The 22730-nt window shown below is 40.5% G+C and overlaps 1 protein-coding gene across 5 annotated transcripts in view; it reads right to left on the bottom strand.

Moving 5' to 3' along the window:
• Nucleotides 1-22730, bottom strand: part of mcf2la (mcf.2 cell line derived transforming sequence-like a) — a 53548-nt gene that overhangs the window by 12158 nt on the left and 18660 nt on the right. For all 5 annotated transcript variants that reach the window (XM_008281037.1, XM_008281038.1, XM_008281034.1 and 2 more), the window contains 4 exons: nucleotides 13780-13860; nucleotides 11229-11343; nucleotides 8981-9071; nucleotides 120-233 (listed from right to left, as the gene is read on the bottom strand). In XM_008281037.1, coding sequence (XP_008279259.1) covers nucleotides 120-233; nucleotides 8981-9071; nucleotides 11229-11343; nucleotides 13780-13860 — 401 coding nt within the window. The remainder of the gene's footprint in view (nucleotides 1-119; nucleotides 234-8980; nucleotides 9072-11228; nucleotides 11344-13779; nucleotides 13861-22730) is intronic.

Here is a 22730-nt window from a genome sequence, read left to right as displayed (position 1 = left end):
CTACAGGCAGCTCTACCGACTGACTGGAATAATGCTTCCAATGACTCACAAATAATCAGCATGAATTATGTAGAGCGATATTAAGTGTGACACATGCAGAGTGCAAGTCATAGTGGCACCTTCATTTTGAACTCATCCTTGTTGAACTTGAACAGGAAGTCCGACAGAGTCCGCTGGAACAAAGTAGAGGGACGCAACACCAGAACCAAGTGTAAGTTCCCTGGAAATGAACCCTGGGAGAGACAGAATGGGGAGAGAAAACTGTTGATCAGGCTGTTGCTATATGGATCTTCTTTTAGAGGGTGTCAGATGGGGGGAAATTATCTGCCAGGATGGGGATTAATGATAGAAACACTTTTTTAAACAAAGGGGTGAGGAAAATATCAAATAATATAACTGTAAGTCTACAGACTGGTCTGTTTTATAACCAAACAAGACAAAAACACATCTTTTCCATGAAAGCCACAAGCAGCAAACCAAAACCTCAGTACTTCTAAATATGTGAGAACTATGGTTTCCATGGTCAACACTTGAATAGCATTAGATCTCACTTTTCTTCCTTTTAATAAGGATATGGATACTAAGATGTAAAGTAGCTGCTGCTTTGTATTTTTCAGCACCACAGAGTTGTGGAGAGCAGCAAAGAGCGCAAGAATAATGTACTTCACTGCTAATAGAGAGTGAGAGCGAGAGAGGCCAAACACTAATCCTGTGTACAATAAGTACACCTTCGTATTCCTGAGTGCTGTGGGTCATACATTAGCTGCCTATTTCATTTTCTGTTGCTGCTTGGTAATAATGGTCTGCCACCTACTAAAGCGAATTAGTGATGAATCACCCTCATGCATTGATAGCAGCGTCACTTTGCACATGATCCGCGATAATGTAGATACAGAAAAACAGAAATGCAAGGCTAAAGTTCATTCTCAGTATTTGAGGGACCCCCCAAAATTCACCAATCGTGTTTTCAGGGGAGCTATTTGTCATGTTACAGGGAGCTGTAGCACCGAAAGTTGTAATAATTTACTGAAAAGTTAATAAAATTTGAAGTTAGCTTGACTGATATTGTAATAAAGTGCTCTCAGTGACATTGTAATAGCTTTTTTTTTTTTTTTTTAAGCAGTAATGTAATACCTTTTTAGGTTGGTCGTCTTCTTTTTCTTTTTTTTAGCTAATAATGTAATACTTTTCATGGATAATGTAATACCGTGTTCATTTTCAGTCCACATTTTGTGTTTAAAGAATTAAATATAGATTGGTTTGGAATGAAAGAATGAATATTGAGTTAAAGTGCAGACTGAGCACCATACAGCCATATGCACATGGACAGAAACTCAAGGATATGCAACGAAAATCTTTCTGACTCAATGATGGATTAACTATTTGGGAAACTACTATTTAAAGATTGAGATTTTCAGGTCAGAAAGGATTCGGAGCAGCACACAGAAACCCAGAACTGTTACCTAAACCTTCACATGTCTCATGAAAACAACCGAAATCCAACAAAACAACTGTTTACAACACTTTATTTTAACAGAGTACACATAAAAAGCCATAACGCCTACAGATGCACTGCTTACACCTGACATTAACATAAATAACCAGTCATTAATGCTTGTTCCACTTGGGTATAAAGTGTTATTTTGGCGATTTCAGTATCAAATTGACAACATTTTATTATATTGTTGGCTTAAGTTATTACCTTATTAGGTGTTGTTACATTTTTAATCAGGTTAAGTGCAAATTCTATTACGTTTTAAGTGCATTATTTAGTGTTACTGCGTTTGCAAATCCTTGGAGTATAGATCCTAGTTTCAGATGGATAATGTTAAACATCAACACAACAACCCAAGTTCAATTTCAGCTCAGCAGATGTTTATTGTTGTCCTTTTTTCACTGCTTCTTCTAATATTTTTTATTCAGGACAGTGGCTCTACCTTATTTGTGCCCTAAATCAGATTTGAATCACTGTAGATAAATGTGGTACATCAGGTTTACACCACGGAAAACAAAATCATCTATCAGTAAACAAACGGAAAGCTTTGGTTTAACAGCGTGGCTTCTGAGTGTGAACAGAGCTCACATCTGTAACCACCTTCCCACCGGTGCAATCGAACCATGAAGAGGTTTTTCATCTATGATTCAACCCCCAATAAATCTCCCACGTTTCATCGTCACAGTAGCTCCCTTGTTACGGCTCCCACCTGGAAAGCTGCGACTAATTTTATTAGCCTTGTGACTTTGGGATCAACCGTCGCTTTTGTCTTTCCGCCTCCACGCTAACAGGTTCAAAAAAACGTAGAATTGCCTTTTACACAGACAACAGCCCTGGAGGCCACTCGGCTTGAAGGCTACGCTGGTTATGGCTTCCTCTAAATCGCTGAGTGAATTGCTCCACCCTGTTAGACATCATAAATCTATGAGGGGTGACACTTATGCAGGACCAGAGGGAAAGATGTATTGGAGAGCTTGAGACATTTTTAGAGTTGCCATAAAGAGTAGAAAATATGATGTAAGAGAATATTTAGGACATTTTGAAGTAAATAGAAAAAGAAGGCTGATGCATTTTGTTCTGTTTTCTTGTTTACTCTAGAATGAAACAGGCACTCCTGGCATTTCTGCTTGTGAGCAGCTTTTCTATCTACTGTCCTTTACAGACTCGTGCTGCTCATGCAAACAACCATTAAACTGTTATTTATGACATCTTCGGCCTATTTCCAGGGATGGTTTCATACGTTTAGAAGCTAATTTTAGCACATGTGTGAGGAAACACCACAATAACCGGTGCTCACGATCCATTCTCCACAAAATGGTGCCACTTATGCCATATTCATTAGAATTGCCGACAACATCCCATAAAAAAAACGCCGGCACTACCGGCGCCCTGATAAATAAATGATTTGCAAAAATGCAGTACATGGGTTTAATTTAGTCGACAAGGAGGATGCGCTCATGCAGGGGCGCACACACGCATACATCATAGTCATGAAATGCCTGCACGGCGTTGCCATGGAAACCGTTTTCCTCGGAAAGAGAGGGAGAAAGAGAGAGAGAGAGAGAGAGAGAGTGCATGACGGAATGCAACAGAGAGTGATGGTACAGACAGAGACAATTTTATAGAGGAGGTATAGAGTGACAGAGAGTAGCTTGATGTCTATCCATGTAGAGGAGTCTTCTAAAAGTGTTTCTAGTGCTGCTCCAGCTCCACTCTGCTTTTCCACTCATTTATTTTTGGCTCAAACACACAAACACACATCCTGCCTGCTGTGAGGTTGATGAAAGACAGCCAGGTTTCTACATGGGTTCTTTCAATTCTCCACCCAAACGGGTCTTTATTTTTAAACAACGCTACGAGCCCTCTTTACGGCACTTGCTGCTCTTATTACAGCACACAAAATCTGCAGATAATACATTTTAAAGATTAAAGATAGAGTAGAATAGTTGTAATTTAGCCAAATTCAGTGTTTTCTTGTTGTGCTGGCTCCTCCACTAATGACACGTCATCCAAAACACAGTCAGCCCAGACTAATAATAACGATATGACGCTGATTGTAGTGATGATAATAATAATAGCAACATTTTACTATGAGTTTAAAAGTGCTTTGACGGACAAAGCAAATACAGAGAGCTGGAAGGACCAAACAAAGCCATGAAAAACATGGTCAATTCAATGTCAATATAAATAGATAAAAATAAAATAATAAAAGCAATGAAAACCTTTAAGAGGACACCAAATAAATCTATAAAAATGGATTTTAATGAGTGATTTTAAAGAATTCATGAGATTTTTCTCCTCAGGGGCCCCGATGACAGAAACCCGCTCATCTTTAGATTTAAGCCTCAACAGCCAGAAGGGCCCCACCTGAGGATCTCCAGCTGCAATCTGGCTCATATGCGGCCAACATTCCCAATATGTAGCTCGGGGGCCACAGCCAGATGTGATTTAAAAGTGATCAGTAAAAATCTTAAAATCAATTCTAAACCAAACAATGAAGAGAAGCCAGGATTTTAGGATGGTGTCATGTCTGCCAAAAACCAGCAGAAAGTGTAGAAGTAAGCAATATGTCTGTAATTGGAAGTCATTAAATTCAATAAACCCTGAGAGGTCCTGGTGTAATTTGTAGCTCTGCATTAACATGACAATACACGTGCTGCTCAGTGCGTCCCCCTGACGCATGAACACAGATATGCTAATGCGCACACTAAAGTGAAGCATGCACACACACTTCTTACAGATAAAAAGCACGCATCAATAAATGATAAGGATTAGAATATCATTTTCTGGTGACCAGGGTGATTTATATTCCTTCAGTGAGGAAGGATGGGTGGAAGGCGAGAACCCACTCCACTCATGTCCTCTAATGACATCCACATTGTCCTCGTGGGAGTTGGAGAGCCACAATATTAAACCACCACCTCCCTAAAAACCCCCTTCTGTCCGTCTGTCCGTCTGTCTGTATCACAGCTTTTGAACATGAAAACCATCCCAATTGTGACAAAGAGATTCAGTTGAAACGCTGCACTATAGCTGCTTTTAAGCTGATATTTTAAGCTGATGATTTGTTGCAACTAATTCGAGCCTCTTGTTGGCACCGGCTGACAGAGCCATCTGCATCTTCGCCCTGCAGCAATGTTCCTGTACGCTTGAGTGACTGTATATTTATTACCCTGAATTACAAAGACGGGCCGCAACAGAGACGAAGGTGTCCCATCATCATCTGTTGACTGGAGTGCGCAAGGATTCACCCAGTTTAACCTCACAAAAAAATGCTGGAATTTGATTGATAAATGCGGATGATTGTCGCTGAAGCATCAGGGAAAAATAACAAGCAACCAAAACATGAGGACAACTGACGCCTTTAACATGAGAAATAACTAATGAGAATGCAGGAGTTATGCTCTCTTGTGCAGGAAAGAGTTGCGTTATCTGAGTGCCAATACATTTCTCTGCACAAATTACAAAAGGAGCTCAATGTATTTTATTTTCCAAGGCTAGAAAATCACACTCTATATTGTTATTTATAGCCCAATGCTGCACATGAGACAATAAAGCAGCGGTCAGTGCCATCTGTAGATTGTAATATAGCACTGTGAGAGCATTTGTGCACTAATCTCTGGCTTTACATGACAATACTGCCCACTCCTACTATTTCTTTTTTTTCCACCAGGGAACCAGCTAATGGCAGCAGGCGACCTTGAACGGCCTTGATGAAAACAGCATCTCACGGGAAGATGTACGACCTTCACTCTCCAGTAAGACTGAGTGTCATTCGCCGGTGGACAAAGCAGGCGTGCCCAACAAGGACGTCCGCCATAGGGCATCGAAGTGAGGGGACTGAGGAGGAGATCACACCACCTGGTCTTCATGCCTTCAGGTTAGGTTTTACAGCTTCCACTGTGAAATTCACACCCTTTATATTCTACTCTCCCGACATGCAGCACCATTTAAAGCACTTGGTGCGTGTTTGCGAGCTGAATCTGCTGGTTTTCATTTTGTTTTCTACTTTATTCTACCTGGTTCTCGCTTCTTCTGTGTTGTTTTACATGTTGCATTTGCACCTTGACACTCATTAATCACTACAGCAGTCACATGTTAGGAGAATTAGTGTCGACTAAACACTTCCAACAGATTCAACAGCCTCTAAAAACTCTTCAAGCAAAGCAAAGGCGACTCTACATCTGACTCGATTATCAACAGCTGTGGAGCACAGAGACGCTGCTTTTTTAGCCAACAGGAGCCAATAATCATGTCCTCCATTGTCTTCTTTGTTTACACCTGTCACACCATTAGATCACTTTTTTTCCGTGCAGACAACAAAAATGTAAACAAACATCCCAACACACGCGGTAGCTGCAAAGTGAAAATACACACTGCAGCTTTCCCGGTTCAAATATTCCTTGTCAAAGTGAAGAAGATGACTCCAGGGGGCAGAGAGACAGCAGAAAACACAAAAGCAGAACAAGAGGAAAGAGAGAGGTAATGAGAGATAGAGGTAAAGGGAGGAGGGGAGATCCTGCAGAGAAGCTTCTGCTGCCACGCTGATAAACTCCACTACCGCTCTAAATTACGGGGTTTCAGCGCGAGACATACGTCATCTGGGCTTCATCACTGTTATTTTTATCTTTTGTCGGTTTAATTGAATGAGGGCAAAGAGTGAGCACAAATTGCAAGCCTCGAGCCGAAATGAAAACACATCAATCAGTCGATCAAACCTTATTTGTACAGCACCTTTCATGCGGCTTCGTGAAATTGAAAGTGCTTCCCAGATCAGTGATGGGCCGATATTTAGATAGAACAAGAAGAGAGAGAAATAAAGCCACATGAAATAGGGAAATAAATACAATATTGGAGATATAAAAAGAAAAAAGACAAAACTGAGACAAAGTTAGAATAAAAGACAAAGCATAAAAATAGAATATATATAAAAAAGATGTAAAACACATAAGAATAGATTAAAAAGGCAAATTAAAATAAAATGTAACAGCCTAAAAACAAGAAAATAGAGCAAGAAATGCCGATCTAACACATTTAATCTAAAGCTAGTCTGAAGTAAATGTATGTTTAAAAATTTCAACACTTCTAGTTGCTCTCAGGTGCTCAGGTTCAGTGGCACAAAGGTTTTAGTTCTGCACTTTGGAACAACCATCTGATATTCAGTCAAGTGTTGAAGCCTACAGATGCATAGTTGATAGTAAAAGTAGTGGTGGTGTCCATCTGTTTGGGTATGAAGTGTAAAAAGAACACTGAGAAGTCTCTGCACCCAGCCAATAAATACAAAGAAACAAGGTATAACGTGGTAATTAGTGAGCTTTACATGTGCTGGTAGGTGGATTTTGTCAAACGCGGGGGGAAACAAAGGGGAAACGAGCTCACTGTTTGCCCCTTTTTCCAGTCTTTGTGCTAAAATAAGCCAACCAGCTGCTCGAGCTCCATCATTCAACCCGCACAAGGATTACTGAGATAATAGAGCTGATCTACTCTTCTAATGGCCTCAGATTTTATATTAACATTGACCAAATGACACTATATTGTCAGTCACTAAGTAAAATACTGGTTTTTAGTTCAGTGATGTGTCCTGGACCAATACAGATGTTTATTCCAAATGAATTTAACATGAAAAAAAATTGATCTCTTTCCATTTATCTCGGTTTCCTTTTGCTCACATTTTCTTGCGACTTAGCAGTAACACCAGTTAAAGCAGAAAGCTAGCTGCTAATTGGTTCCTTGCTATCAGTAAAACCTCTCTTTCAAAGTCATGATCTGTCTGGGCCAGTGGTCTGGAAAAGGATAATTATGTTGAAACGGTTCATTATTACTGCTGAGGGAATGTCCTGAGTGTGCACATGTTTCTGTGTGCAGGTCAGACTAACCTGCTGGAGCTCTAAACCAAGAAGCTTCATAATGACTTATTGCCACACTGGGGATAGTTTCTTAGAAAAACCATCAGGCCTGATGACAATCAGTGTCCAATTAGCATATATTAGCATGTATTTGCATACATTGTTAAAATGGTGTAACACAGGATGTGTATCCTAACGACAGATGTGTAGGGTGTGATGAAGCTTTATTGTCGTGGTGTTGGATAATAAGATTCATACAAAACAATTAAAAAATCAAGAGAAAGCCAAATATGTGATGAATGAAGTAGTGGAAAGCCATAGTGATGCATGGTGTTGTATTGTTCCAAAGAGAGAAACTGTTCTAAAACTTTTGAAGCACCATTTAGAACTCTTCAAACAGTAAATGCTCAAAAAAAGGCTGGTATTCAGAAATAGCCAGGTCTCAAAGCCAAGTTGTAAATGAATATATACAACTAACTTCCCAATGAGGCTGCAAAAAGATATTTTTGATTTGTTAATTTGCAGATTATTTTCTAATTTGTTTATTTTTTTATCAATAAAATGTCCCAAAACAGTAACAATCTCGCACATTTCTAGATGACATCCAACTGTCTCATATTAACATATTAGGATACTCAATACTGTAGCATCTATGGGAAAGAAAACCATCATATCCTCACTTGTGCAAAGCCGAAATCATCAAATCTTTGGCATTTTGATAAAATGAACGAGGTATAATTAGAAATATAAAGCACAAAATATTTCTGAAGCTTGTTACATTTTGTCGATTGGACTGTGATTAAAAACTGCTGCTTTTCTCTTCTCAAACTAAAATTTAGCACAAATGAACCTGCCAAGATTCTGTCAGAATCTGCGACTCTCATCCTGACAATTTATTATTATTTTTAGTAATCGTAGTAGTATTAAATCCGTCCAACGCAATCTCTCGACTCTGCTACTCCTTTGCCGTCTTCCCTCTCTTTCTCTTTTAAAGCACTTCCCTGGTCTCTTCTCTGCTGCTGCCTTCCTCACTCTTGCACTCCCTGTTCAATTTTTCGTGTTAGAGAGAAGCGAAACTTTTGCTCCGTCTAAGAAGTAGGCCAGTAGGCTAATGGGACACCGGGCTGATGGTAAAAAAAAACAATTACAAAACGATGGCTAACACGTTGTGGACTTTCTATTTCTGCTCCATCTCATAGCACACACACAAACACCTTGAGCATGTTGTGAGACTCCACCACCCACTCTAACATAATACCTTATTTTTAACTCTCCTACTTCATTTCAACATCCTTGGCTAATTCCCGCTGAACGTCCTTTCTATCTCTGGCCAAGTACAACACGCACATGCTGTACGTACAAAAAAAACAAAACATCTATTATTCTAAGTGGTGACAAACCAAATTATACCCACAGACAGCTGACAGCAGCAACTACGCCCACAGATCTGTGTTAAAACAAGCATTAGCACATGCAGGGTAATGCACACACTCCAAAACAGCTATTTGCAGTCGTCAGATGTATTTCATCAGCAGCTGAGGCACACAAACAAGCTGAGCAGAAACCTTGCACAGTCTCCCTCCTCTCTCACCATAAGCAAACATACAAATATTGTGGATGCAAACAAAGAGGGACTCACTGCGATGCGGAGCAGGGTGGCCCTGACGGCGGCCCATCGGTCCAGCCGTCTGTCGATGACCAGGATGAAACCCACTCCTGATGCTGCAACGCTGCAGGAGAGAGGCACACACTGTTATCACCACGGAAACCACTTTTCTGTGTGTGTGTGTGTATGTGAGACAAGGAGAGGGAAAGGTTTGCAAAAGCCTGGACAGCAGGTCAAACTGTGTGAGACGATCATAGTCGGGTTTATGGAGGATATTGCCCTGCAAAATTATATTGGTATCTCCTTGCATTGTATTGCCATTGTATTTTTATTTATCACCTATCATTCTTTTTAGTTAATACTGTAAGAATAACCGGCAATCCTCAAATAAGTCACAACTTTCACATCAGTGTCCCTGCACTGTATTTCCCAGAGGTCGAGGTCGCTTGTCTCTCCAGCAGCATTGCCTTCGCCTTGATGCAGATTTCATGTGGAGTAACCTAAATAAAATAATTGTGAGTCCACCTGTAAGATTTCCAGGAAAACGCTGCCTGTCTAAAAGAGTGTCGTTTAAAGCTCCCATTTTCTGGCAGGAGCCTTGATCACTAATACAACCACTTAAATGTATACATGTAGGATAAGCTGTGTCAAAATGATCAGAAAACTGCAGGCCTTTAGTGTTTTTGTTGGCATTCACACCTGAAAAAAAAAATCTAAAGCAAAGCTAGGAAAGGTTACAACCTTGCTACCAACTGCTCGTGTGTCTGCAGTCATCATTTGTCAACAGTGATGATTATTAGAGACCTTTGTGATTGCCATGGCAACCTTGGCCCTGCATTAGTGTGTGTGTGCATGCGTGTGCATGTGTGTGTACGGGAAAATCCTGCCATTTATTCCACAGGCTGTGCCATATGTAGCAGCTAATTAAGCTAGTGTATGTTTGTGTAAATGCAGCATTTTCAGCAAAAAGTCCTGCTGGACAAACTGACATGTATCCTGACAATAAGGCGGAACATCCAAGCACACACACACATACTGTGAGGCCAGCATACAAGTACTGCTGAGTCGGTCCATCTGGGTGTCATTATTAGCCAATTTTCATCATCACACACACACATACACAGAGAAATAATTAAGAAAATTAGCATGCTACACTACCCAGTGAACGTTGCAATCCTCAATCCATGCCTACTGGAAAAAATATTCAATTCACATGAATGCAGCTAGGTGAATTGAGAAAAAAAAATGCAATTCCAGGGCAAAAAAACAGCCAGAATCCTCAATATTCCATCGCTATCATGCAAAAATAATCCACTCTCCATTCATTCTTCCTTTTTCTGTGGATGTCAGTGTTCAATTCCTGCATCCACAATCATCTGTTAGCAGCCTGCGGATGGAGAGAGGTGACCGATCACATCCTTACAGAGCATCTCCCTCCTCCTTTTTTTTTCTCCTTTTCTCTCCCTCTGCTTCTCCACCAGCCGCTTCCCACCCTCAGCCAATTACAACCCCGGCTCTGCAGCTTGCTGTTCGCCCACAGCCAATGGGAGCTCAGAGCGCGGCCGATTGGCAGCGGTGCACAAATAGCTGGTGGGGGAGAAAAGGGAGGGAGTCGGCAGGAGGGTGGGTGTTGTATGGAAGGTGATGAGCCGCAAGGAAAAAAAAGAAAAAAAAGAAAAAAGGATACACTGAAAGGCGGCCATGTCACATACACATATGTACATACAGGATGCATACATCTCCATCCTTTCTCCTCCCTTTAATCATGTGTGTTTGTGTGTGTTGGAAGTGCAGCTCTCAGCGTGAAGGGAAGGTGAAAGAAAGGGAGGGGAATGTGGTGAGAGGGAGGAGGGACGGAGAAAAAAAAAGGAGGAGATAAGAACAGAAAGATGAAAAGAGGTGTGGATTTTATTTTAATTAGTAACACAAACCGGTCTTTGTTGGGGTAGCACTGCTGCGGCATTATATTTTGAAAAATAGCTAATTTATCTACACCAACAACATAGAATTTTGAATAGCATTCCTTAATAATTTTCCTCTTATTGTATATTATTCTTTTCTTATTCTCAAAATTGCTCCATCTGCATTTCTGTTTAAAATCAATTTTTAATGTCTCTTTTGTGGCTCTTTCCTTCCATCAGGCCTTTTGTATTGTGCTGACATCTGTTGGCTCCACATGGTAGTGCACCTCAGATCACTTTGGACCGACTACTTTCTCAGTTTGTTGTCAGGCTGCAGAAAGCTCGCTGTACATGTGTGTGTGTTAGAGAGAGACACTGACCTGGGGACACTGGTGAGGTAGCTGAGGACGTTTTGAAACTCCTCCTCCTCCAGCTCGCTGAAAGCCGGGAATTCTGGGAAGACGATGATGGGGCTGCCGTTCATCCCACGGCCCCCTGGAGACACAGAGGTCAGGGGAGAGATCACACAGAGGTCAGGCAGAGTCACATGCAGGCGCAGTGTCAACCTGGTGCTTTCCTATTGACCTCATGACAGCTGGATGGAAAAAATTGACTTTTGATCTTCTAATCTCTTCAAAATTCTAAATAAGCTTCACCCGGATTAATACAGAACGATTATGTAGTGGCTGTAGTCGTTCTGGTCCCTTTATTCCTCACCTTGACTTATATTTTGCTCTTGTTTTACCTTTGCGCAGGAATTAACTTGGGATAATAGAAGCAAATCACCCAATAGAGCTGTATAGAAAAAGTTTGCAAAGTAAACTGGACTAAATGTGGATGTTTACTCAGTAAACTGCTGCAGGTTAAATACCACAAATACTGACTGTAATAGATGTATTTCATACTGAAAAACAGACATTAGCCCCTAGATGTAACTTTTTACTGTGTTATCAGGGCAAAAGAGTGAAATTAAAAGGGCCAGATGCACGCACACACAAACACACACACACACACACACACACTTGGCGTTCTCTTTCGTCGGTGGGTCAGGTTGCAAAGCACATCATCGTGGTGTTGAATTATTCACATGCCGTTACAGGGCAGGCATTATCGTCATGGTAACCCAACACAGGGCCCGAAGTGTGCACGTTTCTGCGTAGATATGTGTGTGTTTCACGCTGCTTTGTGTGTGTGTGAGTGGTTGGTTGTGATTGTGTGTATCTGGGTCAACCTGTCATCAGTAACTGACAAAAGTGAAACTTTTCCTACGGAGGGGTCCAACTCTCTCGTTTCTGGCTCGTCTCTTTCGTCATGCAGCCTGATTTTGCCCTGGAGCTTTACAGTTCAGCAGTGACTCCGTGTTCACATGAATTCATACACTATCTCATCAGTTTGTCTGAAATGTGCTTTTCAGTTATGTTGGGAGTTTTTTGGGGCAGGTACCATGAGATGTATCGTTTGTTATTTTCATATCCAATTGAGAATCTTAGAAAATGAAAACAGGATTTGCTATTGATTTATAAGTATCGTCCTAATCCAGGCATGTTGTCAGTGCATCCAAAAAGAAATCTTCCAAACTGTAACCAAATAAGCACAGTGCTCATGTTCCTGCCCAGAGTCTATCTCAGTGTGTCAGTGGCAATGTTAGACTTTCTGTTTCTTCAAAAGCTTCCTTTCTGCAAAAGAGAAGACTTTCAATATTTTTAAAAATACCTTGTTGAAAAAATTATTCACATATATTGAGCGTAAATTCATTAAAGGTAGTGCCATCACTGCAAGCTTATCAGGCATACCACACAATAAAGTCAGTATCTTTCTGGTTGAACAAATAAGACATTAAATATCAAAATTTGACTTCATCTGTGGCCTGTTTTTCAAAATTCCTATGTTTGACTTGAGCATAAAATCAAAAGAAGAAAAAAGATGCTGTTATGTGGGGGCTGTTTGGAATCCTAAATGAAAAAAAAAAACAAACAAATTGCTTTTTTCTGTTTTCTAATTTTGGATTGTTGGTTGAATAAGAAAACAACAAACAATACAGAGATTGTGGACACTCGGTCTCAGCTGCAGGCTATGTCCCTATGACGAACTTCATCTGCTAAAAAAGGTTCATGTGCAAAAAGATGAAAACACAGAAGACTGATCATATCTCTGAAGTTTAGGTCTTTCAAATAATGACACTTTTAAGCCAGTTGACCGAGTAGGACTATTTCTGGAAGCCACATGACAAATCTGTGTCCTGCAGGTTTTTCTGTTGTCCTAGATGGTTTGATTATTTAATTTAGTTAGTGTTTGACATAAAATAAAGAAATAAATAAAAAATAGGTTGTCAACATTTCAAAGCTTTCAACAGATTTACCTAACAGGGAAGATCTGAGAAAACAGAGTCGCACAGAAAAATGAACTTCAACTGACTCCAAAGAATGCAGGTCTGTTGCATTAACAACCCCAGTTTGCGTTATCTTTACGTAAAGTCCTATTTAGTTTACCTAAGTAAGTTTTCGCACCAACAAGCCAATTGTCCAGTCTAATCTAATCGATGGTGCGCATTTGGAAGAACGTCTATCTGGGGTCACTCGTTCATCCTGAATTTCACCACTTTACCTCACCTCAGGTCAAACACCGTCTCTTAACAAAGTCACATTGTTTCATGTGATTGGATTTATCAAGCGAATTTAAAATACTGGCTCCTCTTGCAGTTTAGCTTAGAATAAAAACGTCGGGGGGAAAAAAACTGCGACAAGTTGCAGTTAATTTGTTGAATTACTTTCAAATGGGCGCCTCTTGCAAGGTTATTATCACTAAGTCACAAGTTGTACAATTACATAAAAGAACACTTAGTTATATTTGGCTGGAACCGGCCGTCTGCAGCGCCGGTTTACGGAGTGCACAGCTTCCACTGTGCTGTCAGGAGAGACAAATCAAACCAACCTGGCAGGATGGCAAACTGCTTCTGGAGTTCAGAGCCGATTTCCGCTGCACATAGAGGACCATCCTTCTGCATGATGTCATCTAGACAGAGAGACAGAAACAGAATTCTTAAAAATGTTATCACTTATTATGATTATAGCTGGAGGTTCTCAGCATTCAGCCTCAACTGAACTGAACAGACAACAAAAATGTGCTGTTTATTCTGTTAGCCGACCAATATAAAGGTCAAATCGGATGAGACAGCAAAGATGAAGAGAGAATAGAAAAAAAAAATCAGGCGGCAGGGAGCACTCTGACCGCATTCTGAAATGAACTCAGTAATCCAGTGTGAGCATTTTTGTTCTTTATAGCCAACTGCTGACCTTTTTTATTACTCATACGTCCAATTCATCGACTATCCCTGCCTTTGTGATCTGTTCCAGCCTCATAGTAACACTGTTAGACTATAAACAGAAACAAGATCAGCGTTAAAGGCTGATTATTTAAGGGTTTCTTTAAAAATACGTTTATTAATGTAAAGGCATTTCAGCTGTAAAACAAGAGGAGAGCAAAAAGACAAGGACAATCCAAAAAGAGAAAGGGAGGAGAGGGGTGAAAGTGAGGTAGAGACACGAAAAGGGGATGAAGTAAACAGCATTTGGATTTCCTCTTCCCTCTGGTCAAGCTGGATTACAGTAATCTCATTTAGCCCTCTGAGACATGTAGAGAAAGATAGAGACAGAGAAAAAGCTTTCTCCCTCCCTCCCATTTGGTTGCCATGTGTGACCCGTGTACGCCAAGGATTGGATTGTTAATTGCAATGTGTGCATCTGTGAACGAAAGCTGAGAATTTTTAATGTCTGTCATCTCAGTGCGTACGATGGGGGATCGCTACGGAGAGTGCGAGCGCATATAGACAAAGGCTGGCACTGTGGCTGGTGTGAGCGGAGTGTGGCAAGGTTTCCAGGCAGTATGGTGGGACTGGCAGGGAGAGGCATTAATTACCGTCGAAGTGCAAAGCAAACAAACTGTTCAGAATTTTAAAAAATCACCCCAAGAGACAGATTGTGAGGCTTTAACGATGGGGGCAGATTGCTGTTTTAATCTCACTGATGAGTAGAGAGGACTGGAACAGGTGCAAAAGTTGTGCAGCGTTTTCTGCAAAGACTAGATAACTTCTTTGCGACAGCTTGAAGCCTTGCAAGTCAAGAGGCTAAGTGGGAGAGCAAAGCAAAGCCTTGCATGTGATCACAAAACAACAATACCTCAAGCTTGTCAAAGATGCACGTGTTGATGTTTGTTTTTTTCACGGATCTTGGTAATCGGCGGCACCGAGGACGCTCCAGCCGCTCCATACGATGAGAAAACCCGACAGATTAAGAGCTTACATCTTCAGTAATGCTATATACCTTGTGTCAGCATACCATTGGCTAGACAGTGACTCATACTACATACGGTAAATCTCAACTCTCACGTGTCCTCCACACTTCGCATAGAGCAGCATGTGTGAGAGTATCGGCAGCTGTTTACAGCATGTTTGGGGACACACTTGGCCCATTTTTGCAATGACTTTACAATGACTACACAAGCAGAACACACACACAATGCATGTAGTTGTTGTCAGGCAGGAATCTATTATCCTGGAGGTGTACATACAACAACCACTGACACACACACATACAGTAATAATGCCAGTAAGTCGTGGGCAAGGCTCCAGGTTTGGGGGGATTAATTTAAAGATGTCAGAAGAGTGACTCAGGAATCATTCAGTTTCTGCAGACACGCACAGAGAGGAAACACTTGAACAACCATACTGACGAAGGAAAAACAGTAAAGAGAAGAAAGATACACCAGAAAAGAGTAAAGTTCTACAAGCGGGTGTTTTTAACCTTTTAAGCAGTTAAGCGAGATGGTTAATGTTGCAGGTCCACTTAATAGGCTCTAACAGACCACTGAGCCTCTGGTAAAGTCAACCAGCCTGTAATTTACCCAAAAAAACAGCAGCTCTGCTATAATTAACTTCTACTACAGCAGAAACCAGAGAGGAAAAGGCGAAGGGAAGGGAGGAGGCGTTTGAAATTTGAATAGCAAGTGTACTTTCCTCGAGAGACAAAGCCTAAAGGAGCCAATACGCAATGTTGTAATGCTTAATGTTTGACATGTATATATGATATATGGCAGGCCGGCTGTGTGTGAGCAAGTGTGTTGTCATATGTCATGGTGTGTGTTTCATGGGCTCAGTGGGCCAGCTGTCAGCTCAGTGTGTCAGGCTGTAAGCCATGGCTAAAACCCAAACTCTGGACTGCGGCCAGACATGCAGCACTGTCTGACTCTCTGGATATACGTTTGTGCATGTGTGTTTGACTTTTATACAATAGTCAAAACTGGCCTTAAAAATCTGAAGAACCTCTTCATTTAGGTGATGGCTCTTTACATTCTTCATCCAGTTCTTTATAGTATTAAAGATTTCTCAGTTAATTGGAGCTGATAACGTGAAACAAGAGCTGCGACTAACTAAACGGACTAATCTGCAGATTATTTCTCAATTAACAAATGATCATCTGAAAACAGGGAGAAATGCACATTGCAGTTTGGCAACAGATTTCAATTCATTTTGGATTTACAGTAGAAACTAAGGTGAAAGAGAGGTTTTAAATTTAATCTCTGGTGTAACGTAATCTAAAGCTAAACTATGATTTAATTGGGCTTAAAATATGATGCTTTTTGGTGCAATCAAGCAAATAAAGATGTTTTAGAATGCCTAAAACACAGTTTGTTGTTGCATGAAAAAACACCTGCAGTGATTCAGTTGTATTTGTTTTCATCTAACAGCATCCTGAAAGACATGAAAACAGGAATGCTCTCGTATTGTCATATGAATTAAGTTTGACACTAATACACCATATGACAAACAACTTCAGAAAATACAGGTGTTTCTTTAGATGTTTTACATATCAAATATTCTTTTTTTGCTTTGTTTTTGTAGGTTTATATATGTTTCTTTTGGCAACATACTTTTGATATCTAATGTTTTCATTGCAAAGATTCAGACAGGCCTTGTTGTAGCTACTTACCAGAGATCATATGATGTGGTGACTATATTTTATGCTATGCATACATACATAGGGAAAGAGAGAGGAAAAAATAGAGGAACGCAATTTCATTAAGCTAAAGAAACTACCCAGTGCACGTGGTTTGTGCACTACAGAAGCGAATGGTGCAGATATATCAGACATTCAGGCGTCGGGCAGCTTTTCACTGCTGCTCAAACTCTCAAACTCCCTGCTTTGTCCTCAGTGGAATGAATGAAATTTAACTATAGCGGCGAGGCTGAAAGTGAACCCTTTTACCCACCAAACAACACACACACATACACACACATGCACACACACACACAGTGGAAGTGGGGCAACGCAGCCAAACACAAATAGTGATTATGGGGGGCCGAGAAAGAATGTCCCTCCGCCTCCTTGGACCCTTCCCCCAGGCTCTGACACCTCTTCCCCAGTTCATTCATCCTTTTTTTCAGGGGCTTAGCGGAGGGGCAGAATAATACATAACCCAACAATCTTCACATTAAGACCAAATATTAGACCCTTTAACCATTTTCTATCAAATTCTACAAGATTCTCTGGATTTCTACTCAGCAGTTACATGAAGTTTAAAGTCAAAGTGGCACTCAATTATGTGTCATAGCTGATATGAAGGTGACATACAGCATGTGATAACTTACATGCATCATCTCAGGTTTGAGGTAAAATATAAGAGAAATTGTTAAACACATAGCAGAGAGCTAACCCAAGCCATTTCACACACTTGACTGTCTCCAGTTGAACTCCTGTTTGTGTGTGTGTCTGTTATGTGTGAGAGAATAAGCCCTGGATTTAGAGGGGTGAAAAGATAGTGAAGAGGAGGAGGAGGAGGAGGAGGAGGAGGGGAAGACGGGGTATGAGGCAGTCGGAAAAAAGAGAGTAGAGGTGCTCGCGTCTCAATAAGATGAAATGGAGGACAGGGTTTCTTTACACATGCCTACATATTTAATGCGTTGGCCTGGTGGTAGCTGATACTGTGGAGGTGACCTGTCTGTAGCTGGGGGGTCAGTAGCAGCACCACTGTAAAATACACACTGTCAGACGTACAATCAAGTGTATTTTCTTTCTAAGATTGAATATTTTCATTGTCACACTGAGATAATATGCAGTCACACGATGAATCAGGTCGTAAACAAACCCTTGGGTTAGTCAAATTTCCAGTATTTGGATAAGAAAATGAACTTGACTCACACTATTAACATCCAACACAGCAGTGGCTGCAGTTCTGCACGTATAGTTTCCTGAGCAATTAAGGATTATTACTAACATTTTAGCTCATAAAGCCATTTAGATTCGTGATTTTCAGCCTGCAGAAGTACCCCCTGGGGTATATTGACTAATTTGAAAAAATCTGAAATTCCAGTCTGATTAAAAAACAAAAACACACTGAGTCACAAAAACTAGGGAGCAAAACAGCAATGAGGACAGACCAGTTTGTAAAAACAATGAATGCGTCAGCCAGACCTTAATGGCAATGTTGCCTTTTGATCTATTCAGATCAGCGGTTGCATTGTTGTGAAGCATAATTCAACGTATGATGCATTGTTCACTCACGAATAGAAAACATGAGCTGAGTTCAGACCATCATGAGACAGGTTAGTTTTATCCTAGTTGCAACAGTAATTGCAATCATGAAAAACAGTTGAAATAAAGTAGTCAGCTGACAGCAATGGATAAATGCTAAAAATTGTAAAAGATTGTTTCAAAAGTGCTAGGTAATAGATTTAAAAAAATAAGTTGCTAAAAATAGTAATGGAAAAATAGTTAGCTCAATGTTATAGAAACATCCAGGTTCTGCCTCCAAATACAAAGTTTACTAAACTAATCAAACACTGACTGTTCACCTGCATGACAATTAATTGCAACAATATTTAAAATCCAATCAAAATAACACATTTGGAACATGACTGTTGGTATCAATGAAGGGGTCCTGGAGCTCATCTGAGTGGCAAATGTGGGTATGACTCGGATTTAAAGAAACTGACAAAATTGTCTCAGTTTAGTCATACTACCAAATGTCAGGAAATAGGACATCCCACCCCTCTGAGTTCCTCGTAATCAGACTAATTCACCCTTCCCTTACAAACAGGCTATTTTCTGTCGATAGAAGTATCCCTTATGTGCTCATCTTGACTTTTTGATGGAAATCTAAAGTAGATTGATCAACTTTGTGAAGGCATTTTGGTTGCTGTTTCTATTTTGTGCAATGCATTGCAGCTATATTTACATTATACGTAACATTAGCGCCTGGAAAAGCAACATGTGCAACATCTGTCTTACCACATACTTGACAATATTGTTTCATTAGCTCGTGTTTGCTGGTGTAATTTGCTTCCTAATTAGGGATAAGGTCATTGTAAGTGTTAGCCTTTAAATCCTCTGTGTGCGTGTGTACATTTCATTACCACTAACTCGCCCTTAAAATGTTATAACTCCATTTGTGAAACATGATAAACTTTAGCTGAATACTCAGAGGTGAACAGCATCATTAAGTCCCGTGAGGAAAGATTGTAGTTGTTAATGTCTGTGACTCTCCACACATGCACACATACACAGACGTCCTCCATTGTTCTGAAGTCATGTTCCTGCAGGTTTTCACTGCTAAACACACATTGTCAGTTCAAAGCCGGCAGCCAGCTGTTCCCTGCTTGTTAACGGCAGCCAGTGCTGGTGGCTGGTCAAAGTTCAAAGCCACAGGAAGCAGGAGGGCTGTGTGATGTTCACTCAAACACACACTCTGGACCCTGGCTGAGAACTAGCAAACAAAAACAAGCGTGACATGGTTGGACATGGAGGTGCATGACACATAGAAGTGACCGCAGACATACACAAACAGACATATAGACACAGTGTGATAGAGTTAAGCACATGAACAGGTCCACTGATAACAGTATCTCCGTCATGATTTGTCGCTGAAATCAGCATTTGTATTATTTTTTTGCTTAATGTGTAGTCAAGTGGCGTGAGTTCGAGTGACAGAAAAAAATGCATTCAGAATATAACATATGATGCATCAGAAAGAGTCAGCTGTCTGGATATTTGTGTCAATATCGCAGCACTTTCAAAGGTTGCGTTGTTCTAGGAATCATGACGAGTAGGAAAATAGTTTTCTTTATGTTTCTAAATCAAATAAAAGTCTGACGCTAGAACATGTTAATTCTTTCTGTATGGGGTTGATTTTTAACATGTATGTTTTTAATGTGGTGGCTGGTTGCACATCTGCAGCTGGTTTCTTTAAGTGTAAAAGCCCCCTTCCCCCTTTCCTTTGTAACATATAGATTACTGATGCTTTTCTGGAATTAAGTGGAGGAATCACTTACAATGTAGTCGTTTTATGGGAATGCTGCAATTTATATATCAAATTTGGACTGTGGAGATTTGAAGGTATTGCAGGCTGCTAATTTCTTTTGTTCTTTCGATTCATTCACAAAAAAAGGATTCATGTAAAAATGTGATTTCTTTGGAAAGCTGCAGGGAGCTAAATCACACGACTAAATGCTGTTGACAAGCTGTTTTATCCTCATTTCCTTGAATCTCAACGACAGAGGTGAAGAGGGCACCGTTGGCGTGGCACTTAGAGCCACATTAAAAGGCAAAAAGCAAGGTTGAAAACTTGAAAATATCCTTTATAGTGGCATCTACAAACCAGTGATGATTCAGTGTTTTCCGCTACACACTCATCAGTTTTCTACATGTTAGATAACATGTTTTGGATGCTGCAGGAGTTTAGCCACAGCTCAGTGACTTATGATCTTGGTGTTCATCCTGAGTTTGCACAGCATCAAATTAACAAAAAGTGGAGGATCAAGTTTATCCAAAGATTAAAGGAAGACATTAACAGTAGAAATACAAAGGGTGGATGCCACTGAGTCCAGCATTGAGGCGTCACTGAGACGCTCAGACACTTCATCAGTTGCTATGGTATGCACCAAATGGAACCGACTGACTTGGCATGTAGACTTGAAGGCACTCGGTAGAGGCGTGGAGGGTTAAAAGTTGCTGTGTTGGTATCAAATGCCAGCAGAGAGAAGGCCAGTTGTGCCTATATGTGTGTTTGTGTGTGTCAGCCTGTTGAGAAGCAAAGATCCGCCGGCCACTCTGCAACCACGTCTGTGTGTGTGTGTGTGCACTTATGTGAGGGAATCCAAGCTCTATTATCAGGCATTATAGTCAGGGTTTACCAAAGCCCCATCTGTCACTGCTGAGGGGCATCTAACACACACACACACACACACACAGGACAGAGGCTGGCAAGCACACACACACCATGCCAAACAACAACTGGGTCACAGGGCCAACAGTGGCCTGGAATGTGTGTGTGTGTGTGAGTCCATGTGTGCGCCCATCCCCAAAGCCAGCGCCTGAATTAGGAAGGCTCAAGAAACATCAGCAGCCAGACAAACATTAAAATATTACTAATGTTCACATGATTTCACAAACAGGCTGTTTGGGTTCCTCTTTGTATTCTAAAGCTGCAGCTGTCAGTGTGCAGTCAGGGGACTCCCAGGGCTCGCTGAGGAGAGGTATTTTTATTGACACTTAATTTTCCAGAAGTGATCCCATTTTAAGGATGAATAATAGGACTAGCCCAGAAAGTGTTTTATGACCTCTACTGCTTCCCTAGTAACAAAACCTCGGCTATATGCTGTTTCAAAAAGTGTAAAAAAAACCTAAGATTCATTTCAGATTTAGTGCACAATAATACGATTCATATATGCAATTTTACCAAACTGATTTGTGTGTTGTGTAACAGTTTTCTTACTGAAGTCTTATGATTGTTGCATCCTGCATGTACAGTACGTCCTAAGCCAAGAAGAAATACAGAACAATGGCTTCAGGCTTGACTCTGTCACTGGCAGGGAGCCCCGATCTACTGAATAGATGGTGGCATCATCATCTTAGCAGAACAACACACTACTGTGCCTCTGTCTACAGTCTGCGCTGCCGTCACAACACACACAGACACGCAATCCCTCTCAGGCTTGGTTCCCATTCAGCAATAAAACAAACTGTATTGAGACCGGTTGGAAAAATTACCAATTAGTTGTGTTTTGGTTATCTGGGATGGCATGGAATTGATTTTATGACTGTCCAAATGCAATTTTTCAACAGCATTAAGCACTTAAAAAAAAACCCCAAAAAAACCATTAAAATTACTACCAACTTGCGGCTACAACGTAGAGCTCATCTGTTATTGTAAAACACAAATTAAGCCATTTACCAAGCTGTTAATGCTCAATCATTTTTTATCATCTTCATTCACATTCAATTGCTTTTTGGCTATTTTGTTAGAGTCGTATAATATTTAGACAAAAAGTCAGAACATATGTGAGGGTAACAACAGAAAACCCAACATCTCTAAAGCTAATTAATAATTAATATCCTCGCTGTTAAATCCAGGTGTTCCCAAACTTTTCAGCCCCCGACCCTCAAAATAGCGCACCAAAGACTATCCACCATCTCTGGGTTTGGTGGAAGCATACAAAAGTAATGTACAGATGCAAACTAATAGGAACATTACACAAAAGAACACAACAGCCTGACACAGTAATATTATTTTAGCATAATTTATCATAGGCTTGAGGCAGAATACATCAGTCAAAGTCGCCTCCATATATAAACTGTAGTGTTGAGTTATGCTATAATACAGTATATAGCACAAATACAATATTGAGCTGTAAAAATTATTTGATTTCTGGAAATAATCTTGTGACCCGACCCCAGTTTTGATCACCACTGGTTTAGTCAATAAACAACCGTGGAGTAAAAATGACAAGTTGTGGCTTTCCAAGGTTTATGTGCCTGCCATACATTTGTTTTAAAGACATTTACACTCCCACTCCTAAAAACTACCAGACTGTGAAATCCTTATATTTCTGC

Source organism: Stegastes partitus, unplaced genomic scaffold (assembly GCF_000690725.1).
Source record: "Stegastes partitus isolate 25-593 unplaced genomic scaffold, Stegastes_partitus-1.0.2 Scaffold220, whole genome shotgun sequence".
NCBI lineage: Eukaryota > Metazoa > Chordata > Actinopteri > Pomacentridae > Stegastes > Stegastes partitus.
Note: the sequence above shows the minus strand (reverse complement) of the source record. Positions and strands in the feature narration are given on the sequence as shown.